This window comes from Rhinopithecus bieti, unplaced genomic scaffold (assembly GCF_001698545.2).
Source record: "Rhinopithecus bieti isolate Rb0 unplaced genomic scaffold, ASM169854v2 scaffold_34281, whole genome shotgun sequence".
In the NCBI taxonomy this organism is placed as follows: domain Eukaryota; kingdom Metazoa; phylum Chordata; class Mammalia; order Primates; family Cercopithecidae; genus Rhinopithecus; species Rhinopithecus bieti.
Genome location: NW_016814762.1, coordinates 563,925 through 574,593, shown reverse-complemented (window position 1 = coordinate 574,593; position 10,669 = coordinate 563,925). Strand labels below are relative to the sequence as shown.

The following is a 10,669-nucleotide window of genomic DNA, read 5'->3' as shown; positions in this document are numbered from 1 at the left end:
AAAAGAGAGAGAAAACTCAAAATGGTACAAAGAATGCTATAATATTAAATTATTTTGTAATATTACTATTTATATATAGTCAGTATTAACCTTTTCTGGCTCTTTTTTTTTTTTTTTTTTTGAGATGGAGTCTCCCTGTGTGATCCAGGCTGGAGTGCAGTGGCACAATCTCAGCTGACTGCAGCCTCTGCCTCCCAGGTTTAAGTAATTCTTGTGCCTCAGCCCCCCAAGTAGCTGGGATTACCGGCCACCACACACAGCTGATTTTTGTATTTTTAGTAGAGATGGGGTTTTACCATGTTGGTCACACTGGTCTTGAACTCCTGACTTCAAGTAATCTGCCCACCTCAGCCTTCCAAAGGGTTGGGATTACAGGCGTAATCCCACTAGGCCCAGTCTGGATTTTCTTTTATTGTATTTGTATGTCTTTTTATAAATACACATACACACACAATGTTTTTTAATTGGCCTTATCTGATATAGTTTTATATCTTGTTTTGCAGTTTTCACTTATACTATCATAGACATTTTCTTCTGTTATTAAATATTAAGTATTATTTAAATATTGTTAAATAATAAATATTCTTCAAAAATATTTTCACCACACGAGTAGTTTTTTGGCTTTATGCCATCTATTGAACACATTTTTATTTTCTTTTGAGATGGAGATTTGCTCTGTCATCCAGGCTGGAGTACCGTGGCACAATCTCAGCTCACTGCAGCCTCTGCCTCGTGGGTTCAAACAATTCACCCTGCCTCAACCTTCCGAGTAGCTGTGATTGCAGGTGCCTGCCACTACACCTGGCTAATTTTTGTGTTTTTCAGTAGAGATGGGGTTTCACCATGTTGGCCAGGTTGGTCTTGAACTCCTGACCTCAGATGATCTGCTGGCCTTGGCCTCCTAAAGTGCTGGGATTACAGGTGTGAGCCAACACACCCATCCTGAACACACTTTTGCTGTTACTTAGAACGTACCTGTAATCAGTGTTTGTTTTCAGGCCCCTTCTCCATGACCTATTTAGAACAGTAGAGACATGAGTATTTTCTGAGATCTGGGTTGGTGCTTGGTACATCCCAAGTAATAGTTAATCCTAAATCCCATACCTATCTTTTTTTTCTTTTCTTTTTTTTTTTTTCTAGAGACAGAGTCTCACTCTGTTGCCCAGGCTGGAGTGCAGTGGCGTGATCTTGGCTTGCTACAGTCTCTGCCTTCCAGGTTCAAGAGATTCTCCTGCCTCAGCCTCCCAAATAGCTGGGATTACAGGCATGCACCACCGCGCCCGACTAATTGTTTTGTTTTTAAGTAAAGATGGGGTTTCACCATGTTGGCCAGACTGGTCTCAAACTCCTGACCTCAGACTGGTCTCAAACTCCTGACCACTTGCCTCTGCCTTCCAAAGTGCTGATATTACAGGTGTGAGCCACTGTGCCTGGCTGCATACACATCTTTTTCTTTTCTTTTTTTTTGAGATGGAGTCTCACTCTTTCACCCAGGGGTGGAGTGCAGTGGCGTCATCTCTTGGCTCACTACAACCTCCGCCTCCCGGATTCAAGCGATTCTTCTGCCTCAGCCTCCAGAGTAGCTGGGATTACAGGCGCGCACTACCATGCCCGGCTAATTTTTGTATTTTTAGTAGAGACGGATTTTCACCATGTTGATCGGACTGGTCACGAACTCCTGACCTGGTGATCTGCCCGCCTCGGCCTCCCAAAGTGCTGGGATTACAGGTGTGAGCCACCACGCCTGGTCTGCATAGGAATCTTCTATGAAAGGATTGATTACAGTACTCTCTTTGAATGGGGCTGGGGTCCCAATTTATGTACTTTTGTGACTAGGTATTGAGTAGTTGAGAGCTGTTGTGACCTGGGAATGGATGATTTCCTAACGGCATTGATTTTTTAATGTCCTTAAAATACTCTGCTAGCCAAACAAAACACAGCTGATCTTCAAACCCACCAGTTTTCCCACCCACATACTACGAATAAAAGTGGACCTGTTTTCCAAATGTGAAGAGATATAATCAACACTTTTAAATTTTGTTTTAATTCAGAGAGAAACCTAGGTATCTAGGTAGTTGGCAAGAAGAAACCATTAGAGGCCAGGTGTGCCGACTCATACCTGTAATCCCAACTCTTTGGGAGGCCTAGGCAGGAGTACTGCTTATGTCCAGGAGGACAGCTTGAGCCCAGGAGTTGGAGACCAGCCTGGGTAACATAATAAGACCCTGTCCCTACGAAAAAAAATTTTTTTAGTTGTGTATGGTAATGCATTCCTGTAGTCCCAGCTCCTCGGGAGGGTGAGATCTGAGGATCACTTGAGCACAAAAGATTGAGGTGGCAGAGCTGTGATCACGCCACTGCACCTCATCCTGGGTGACAGCGCATGACCCTTTCTGAAATCTAACAAACAAAAACAACCATTAGAGAACCTACACAATGAAAAGAAGTACAATCTACAGTTTGAAACTCAAGCAATTAAAAGAAAGAAATGCCAGAAATAGGATCTCTAGAAAATGTAGCAACTTGGAACCAGTCATTATCAGAGAAAGGTGGCACCATGAATGTTGTTTATAAAAGTTGATAATGTAAATAGCTGGACACAGTGGCTCACACCTATAATCCCAGCACTTTGGGAGGCCAACATGGGAGGATCACTTGAGCCCAGGAGTTCGAGAACAGCTTGGGCAACAAAGTGAGACCCTGTCTCTACAAAAATAAAAATTTAAAAATCGGCTAGGCACAATGGCACATGCTTGTAGTCCCAGCTACTTGGGAGGCTGAGGTGAGAGGATTGCTTGAGCCCAGGAGTTTGATGTTTCGGTAACCTGTGATCATGCTACACTGGGCAGTAAATAACCTGGGCAATAAATAACCTGGGCAACAGAGCAAGACTCTGTCTCTAAAAAAATAAAAATATAGGCCAGGCGCAGTGGCTCACGCCTGTAATCCCAGCATTTTGGGAGGCTGAGGCGGGCAGATCACCTGAGGCCAGGAGTTTGAAACCAGCCTGACCAACATGGTGAAACCCCGTCTCTACTAAAAATACAAAAATTAGCTGGGCATGGTAGCACGTGCCTGTTACCCCAGCTACTTAGGAGACTGAGGCAGGAGATTCGCTTGAACTCTGGAGGCGGAGGTTGCCATGAGCTGAGATTGCGCCACTGCACTCCAGCCTGGGCAAGAGAGCGAGACTCCGTCTCAAAAAATAAATAAATAAAATTTTAAAAATGTATTTAAAAAGAAAGGCTTACTTGGTGTTTGTCTGCTAGTAGCTCCCTAGAACTTGTCTTCTCTTCATTGCACGGAATATAATTTTACATCTTTGAACTTAACATACTTTTTATAATTAGATTTATAGATTTTAACGGATAGTTGTTGCGTGGAAGAAACATATTAAACATTTAAGCGAAAAAGAGAAAAGCAGATGAGGTAAATGTGTTGGAGTCAGTATGAAGTTGAAGATATTAATGAAGTTTTATTAGTTTCTTTATAGTTTAAGAAAATAATTGTCTGAGTGTGGTGGCTCAAGCCTATAATGCCAGCACTTTGGGAGGCCAAGGCAGGAGGACTGTTTGAAGCCAGGAGTTTGAGACCAGGCTGGGCAACGAAGTGAGACCATGTTGCTGTTTAAAAAAAAAAAAAAAAAATTGGCTGGGCACAGTGGCATGCATCTGTAATCCTAGCTACTTGGGAGGCTGAGATGGGAGCATCACTTGAGCCCAGGAATTGGAGGCTGCAGGGAGCTATGATCAAGTCACTCTGCTCCAGTTTGGGCAACAGAGTGAGACCCTGTCTTAAATAAATAAATATACTTAGAAATCACATTAATATATCTTTTGTTTTATAAACAACTTAGTTATTTTAGTGTGTTGTGTTACCATTGTCTTGAATTTTAAAAGCCTGAATGAATTAATCCCAAAATTTGCTTCTCTTTATTTTCTTTTGTAGCTTGAGTTTGTCATTTGTGTATGAAAGATTTTAACTAATATTTTGTTTTTTCTCAACTCTTTAAAAAAATTCAAAACAGCCCAGCGGTCTGCTCAAGAACTTCCTCATATTGAGAAGTACAGTATCAACAGTTGTTCTGTAAATGGAGGTCATGAAATGATTGTGACTGGATCTAATTTTCTTCCAGAATCCAAAATCATTTTTCTTGAAAAAGGACAAGGTAAGTAATATATGAGTTGATTGACTTCAAACTAAGGGGCAAAGGGTAAAATAAATTATTTAGATGTTTCAGTAACAAAAATGACAAAGTAGTTTTCATAAAGCTATGGGTGTCATTTTGCACTAGAGTCTATTTTAAACCAAATATTTATTAAATTTTCATATAAATGTTAAATTATTTTTAAGGAACTGGGCATGGTGGCACATGCCTATAGTTCCAGCTACTCAGGCTGAGGCAGGAGGATCACTTGAGCCCAGAAGTTCTAGGTTACAGTGAGCTCTGATTGTGCCACTTCACTCCTCAGCCTGGGCAACAAAGTGAAACCTTGTTTCTAAATAATAATATAATAATAGTAATTTAAGATGTCTGAAAAGTAGAATTCCCCCAGCAACTCTGCTCCTAGGTATATACTTGAAAGGGTTAGAAATACATGTCCATACATAAACTTACAGACAAGTATTTATAGCAACTTTATTTATAGTTGCCAAAAAAATGTAAACAACCTAAATGCTCACCAACTGATAAATGGAAAAACAAAATGTGATATATCCACACAGTGAAATATTATTTAGTCATAAAAATTAATGAAGTACTCCTACATGCTGCAGCATGGATAAACCCTAAAAATAGGCTCAGTGAAGGAAGCCAGCACAAAAGGACACATAGTATATGACCCCATTTATATAAAATGTCCAGTATAGGCAATCCAGAAACCAAAAGTAGATTACTGGTTACCAGTGGTTGGAGGAAGTTGTCAGTGGTAAGTGACTGCTGATGGGGACTGGGTTTCCTTTTGGAGTGATGGAAATGTTCTGGAATTAGTGGTGATGGTTGTACTGCTCTGTGAATATCCCCCAACCCTCTTGAGTTGTATACTTTAAAAGGATGGATTTTATAGTATTTGAATTATACCTCAATTATTTTTAAAGTAGAAGAATTCATGTTTATCAGGGTGTTTTTGTCTTTTCTTTTCTTTTCTTTTTTTTTTTTTTTTTGAGAGGGAGTCTCGCTGTGTTTCCCAGGCTACAGTGCAGTGGCACGATCTCGGCTCACCGCAAGCTCCGCCTCCTGGGTTCACGCCATTCTCCTGCCTCAGCCTCCCAAGTAGCTGGGACTACAGGTGCCCACCACCACGCCTGGCCAATTTTTGTGTTTTTAGTAGAGACGGGGTTTCACCATGTTAGCCAGGATGGTCTCAATGTCCTGACCTTGTGATCTACCCATCTTGGCCTCCCAAAGTGCTGGGATTACAGGTGTGAGCCACCTTGCCTGGCCTTGATTTTATTCTTTCTTGTGCATATTTAAAACACTTTTACGTCAGTTATTTCCTCTCAGTTTTAAAAACATTTAGAACTTATGGCCGGGCGCGATGGCTCCTGTGACTCAAGCAACTTTGGGAGGCCAAGACGGGAGCGGATCACGAGCGGGTCAGCTAGACTTGAGCCATCCTGGGCTACACGTGGAAACCCGCCGTCTCTACTAAAAAACTACAAAAAAATTAGCTGGGCGATGCGTGGCGGGCGCTGTGAGTCCCAGGCTACTCAGTGAGGCTGAGGGCAGGAGGAATGGGGGTGAACCGCGGGAGGCGGAGCTGCAGTGAGCTGAGATCGGTCCACTGCACTCCAGGCCGGGCGACAGAGCGAAGACTCCACCTCGAAAAAAAAAAAAAAAAGAAAAAAAAAATTTGAACTTATGAAAGACTTTTTTTTTTTTTTTTTTTTTTGAGACAGTGACTTGCTCTGTCACCTAGGCTGGAGTGCAATGGCACAATCTTGGCTGACTGCAACCTCCGTCTCCTAGGTTAAAGCGATTCTCCTGCCTCAGCTTCCCGAGTAGCTGGGATTATAGGCACGTGCCACAACACCTGGCTAATTTTTGTATTTTTGGTAGACACAGGGTTTTGCCATGTTGACCAGACTGGTTCTTGAACTCTTGACCTCAAGTGATCTGCCCACCTCACCCTCCCAAAGTGCTAAGATCTACGTGCCAGTCATGAAACACTATTTTTATAAGAGTAATATAACAAATACTTAAACCTACTGCCAAGTTTAAGAACTACATTTACCTTTGAAGGCCTCTGGGTCCCCCTTCTCAAATGGAACTGCCACCAGAATCAACCCTTGTTTTTTTTTTTTTTTGAGATGGAGCCTCACTCTGTCACCCAGGCTGGAGTGCAGTGGGACTTTCTCAGCTCACTGCAGCCTCCATCTCCCACGTTCAAGCGATTCTCCTGCCTCAGCCTCCTGAGTAGCTGGGATTACAGGTGCCCACCACAATGCCTGGCTAATTTTTGTATTTTTAGTAGAGACGGGCTTTCACCATATTGGTCAGGCTGGTCTCTAACTCCTGACCTTGTGATCCACCTGCCTCGGCCTCCCAAAGTGCTGGGATTAGAGGCGTGAGCCACTGTGCCCAGCTGTAACCCTTGCTCTTCAACCATATAAAACTATTTATAATTGCCAAAAAGTGGAAACAACCTAAATGCTCACATCTTTTTTTGTTTTTTTTCCCGTTTTTGGGCTTTGTACGATATTGCCTGTATTCTTTGAAAAATTGTATTTTCAGAGGTCTTAAAGTTTTAAGACTGATCCATGTAACTGAAGACCTTTCACTACTATAAAGTTTTTCATTGTATGAATGTACCACAATTTATTGTCATTTCTCTTACTGGATATTTGGATATTGTCCAGTTTTTGACACTGCTGTACCTAGTAAACATAGGCAAGAATATTAAAATTCTTAAATTTTGTTAATCCAGTAGGGGTGAAATGGTATCTTGAAGTTTGGGTTTGAATTTCCCTGATAGCTATTAAGGTTGTTATGGACCATTCATATTTCATTTGCTGTGCAATAACTGTGTCCTTGCCTGTTTTCTCCATTGGATCATTTTTCATTTTCTTAGTGACTTAAGGAATTCTTTATATATTCTGGATATCAGAGTGAATTGGGGGAAGTGCCTCGTCTTTTCCCATTCCTTAACAACATTTGTGTTGGGTACTCTCATATTCCCTTGCACACGTGACAGAGCTCACCTCCAAAACCTTCTGGACAGGGGACTGTCTTTATGGGGAGCCATTAACTTGTGATATATTTCTATTCGTGGTTGCAGGACTAGTCAGATTTGTTTCTCCTTGAGTTTGTTCTGGTCATGTATATCTTTCTTTCTTTCTTTTATTTTTTAATTTTGAGACAGAGTTTCGCTCATGTTTCCCAGGCTGCAGTGCCGTGGTGCAGTCTTGGCTCACTGCAACCTCTGCCTCCTGGGTTCAAGTGATTCTCCTGCCTCTGTCTGCCAAGTAGCTGGGATTACAGGTGCCCGCCACCGCGCCCGTCTAACTTTTGTATTTTTTTAGTAGAGATGGGGTTTCACCATGTTGACCAGGTTGGTCTCGAACTCCTGATCTCAGGTGATGCGCCCATCTTGGCCTCCCAAAGTGCTCAGATTACAGGTGTGAGCCTATGTGCCCGCCTGGTCATATATATTTTTCTAGGACTTTATTCCTTTCCCTATGTTTTCAAATCTATTGACATTAATTAGCTCACAGTATTCTCTTTTTGCATCTGGAGTTATATCCCCCCATTCTTTTATTCCTGCTATTTATTTATGCCATTTCTGGATTTTTAACCAGTCTTTCCATAGTTCTTGGCTTTATCAAACCTTTCAGTGTGCCTTTCTGTTTCACTGATTTCTATATTTAACTTCTTTTCACTTTTTTTTTGTTTATTATGTTTTTTCTTATTTAAAATTTTAATATCAGTTTTCATTCTTTTATCTTTTTAAAACTTAAGTATTAAAGGCTATACTGTGCCCCCATCACCTCTCTTTTATAATTTCTCTATCTTTTTCTACTGGATCCTTCTTCTTGGAGTTTAATTATGTTTATGTCTTCTCATCCTAAACATTCCCTTTCTCTTAAATCTGTCATCCTAAGCTTTTGTTTCATTTCTCTATCGCTTAGCATCCACCCTCTCAAAAAAGTAGTGTCATTTGCTTTCATTTCCTTACCTGCTACTCTTTAATCTTTTGTCTTTCACTTCATTGAAATCATAATTGCCTAAAAATTTGACAGCCAGCTACTTCCTCTCCTTCTTAACACTTTTCCCCCTTGACTTTGTTGTTATCTGGTTCTCATACATCTTTATTCTTGTTCGTCTTTTATATGAATTTTCTGGCTCTTAAATATAGATGTTTTCTAAGGTTTTATATTCATTTTCTTCTCATTATCTTTTGAGAAATTTTATTAGCTCCCAAATCTCTCTCTGTAGCAACATGTTTCTCTTAAACTTTAACCTGAAATTTAAAGTACCCACTAGATATTGCTTTATAAATGTCTCACTGAGACTTAAAATATGAAAACATACCTGACTTCACAAACTAGTTTATCTCTCTGGGTTTCTTAACTTGATTAATAATAGCATCTTCTCTTTGAGCTGGAAAGTATGTGGCTGTCTTCTTCTCCTTTAAAATTCACTTCCCTTCAACCCTGACCCATACCCTGCCTGTCTTCAAAAAACATCAGTTCTGTTTCATAATTTATTAATTCATCAATTATTTATGAAGCATTGCTATGTGATATAGACACTAGTCTAGGCATTGGGGATATAATGTTGAATACAACCTTCAGGTTGCGTGCTCTGATAGAGCTTACATTCTAGTGGGGAAGCACTTATAAACAAATAAATGAACAAGATTATTCCAGGTAAAACTGTATGAAGTAAGAGGGTAGAGTGATAGAGACTGAATTGTGAACTGTTTATATCAAGTCATCAAGGAATGTCTTTCTGTAGGTGTCACGTTTTAGGTGAATAAGGAGCATGAGAAAGAGACGGTGTCTCAGAGCCATCCCTTCCTTTCCACTCTAAAAATTCATCTGTGCCTGAATACAATTAATAGGTATTATTGAATTCATTTATTTGACCCAGAGCTTCACATTTAAGAACTTTGGATTGAAGTTGAATCATGTTAAATGGTGACAGTTACTGGCTTTAGAGGAGATTACAGTTGTAAACATGTAACTCCCATTTTAAAAGCACCTTCAGCAATCCCCTTCATTTTCTAGGCTCCTTATTATAGTATTCAGGCCGTAATCTGCTGCCAGTCTTTCCAACCCTCTTTCTTACTGCTCCTTGCCTCATACTTTATACAACATCACAGCTGCTTGTAAGTCTCTGTATCTTAGGGGTTCTTGTCATCTTGTCTTTGCTCATGCTGTCTCTTCTGTCTATAATTTACCCTTTCCTCATATGAGTTCTGTCTCATGTTAAGTCTCAGTTCAAGAGCTCTTCCAGGAAGCCTTCCTTGTCTCACTACCCCTCCCCAAGATTAGGTTAAAGACCCTGACCCCTGTGTTCTTGGTTTATCCAGAGTGTACCTTTATCAATTATTATACCCAACACATTTTATTACAATAAACTGTTTGCGTTTGCCTTTCATCCACAGGCTAAAGGCAGGGCATCTTGTCTCAGTTATGTCAGTAACACAAAGTGGCACATAAGGAACCAGCACGTGATTGCTGAACTGAGCTATAATTCTAAGTAGGTGTAGCACTTGCCTGTAGTATCTCTTGTGCAGCAGAAGTAGCCATTGTCTAGTTACTGGACTGGAAAATGGATGGTTACAACCTGGAAAACATTTGATGAAATCTCTCACGATAAATTTGCAGACCAGATGAAGAAGTGCTGCAAGCTGTGTGTGACTTAGTCACTGGGTGAATGCCCGTGACACACACACAAAAAATGCTTTGGAATAATTGCACATCAGTTGGAGAGCTTTAATAGCAGATAAGGCTGTCTCTAAATGAGTAGTTCACTTGGGATGAAGAGACAGAAAATGTGTTGGCCAAATCTTCAGGTGACAGAAATCTGGAAAGCCTAGGAAACATTTTTTAGGACCATCAGTATCTAAAAAATATTTTGACAAGTGAAGGGATCCAACAAAATGAAGTCTCCCTGCTGGGAGTAAGTAATGTTCCAAAGGGTTGGGAGAAAAAAAAAAAACTCAGCTGCATAAGTGCACAGTGTGGGAACATGGCAGTAGGAACTGTATAGACACTTGGTCACATACTTAGTGTGAGAGTCAGCATATGGTGCTCCCAAGAAAACTTCCCCCCGCACCTCAAGAAAGCTTTCATTAACAAAGACACAGCATTTCCATGTACGGTGGTTAGAGCCTCAGTCATTCTGTACCACACTTGGTCATTTCTCACGTAGGCTATTCAGTCCTGGGCCTTGTGAATTTGGAGGAGCATATTTAACCAGAGACCATGAAGTCTAAAATATTATGTAAGGAATAGGCACAGAACTGGGGATGCTAGCCAGTAGGAGAGGAGACACAAGCAGATATAACAGCTTTTCAACATCTGAAATATAATCTCACAGAGAAGCAATCAAGATTTTATTTTGTGACAGCAAGGAATAATATTTAGACTAGTTGTTGGATACCATCAAGAGACATTTCATTTATCACGAGGAACTTTCTTTTTTTTTTTTTTTTTTTTTTTT

At 40.5% G+C, this 10,669-nt stretch overlaps 1 protein-coding gene across 1 annotated transcript in view; it reads left to right on the top strand.

The window, feature by feature from the left end:
- Positions 1–10,669, top strand: part of NFATC3 (nuclear factor of activated T cells 3) — a 160,956-nt gene that overhangs the window by 101,059 nt on the left and 49,228 nt on the right. Inside the window, exon 6 of the mRNA XM_017852188.1 lies at positions 4,028–4,168. Coding sequence (XP_017707677.1) covers positions 4,028–4,168 — 141 coding nt within the window. The remainder of the gene's footprint in view (positions 1–4,027; positions 4,169–10,669) is intronic.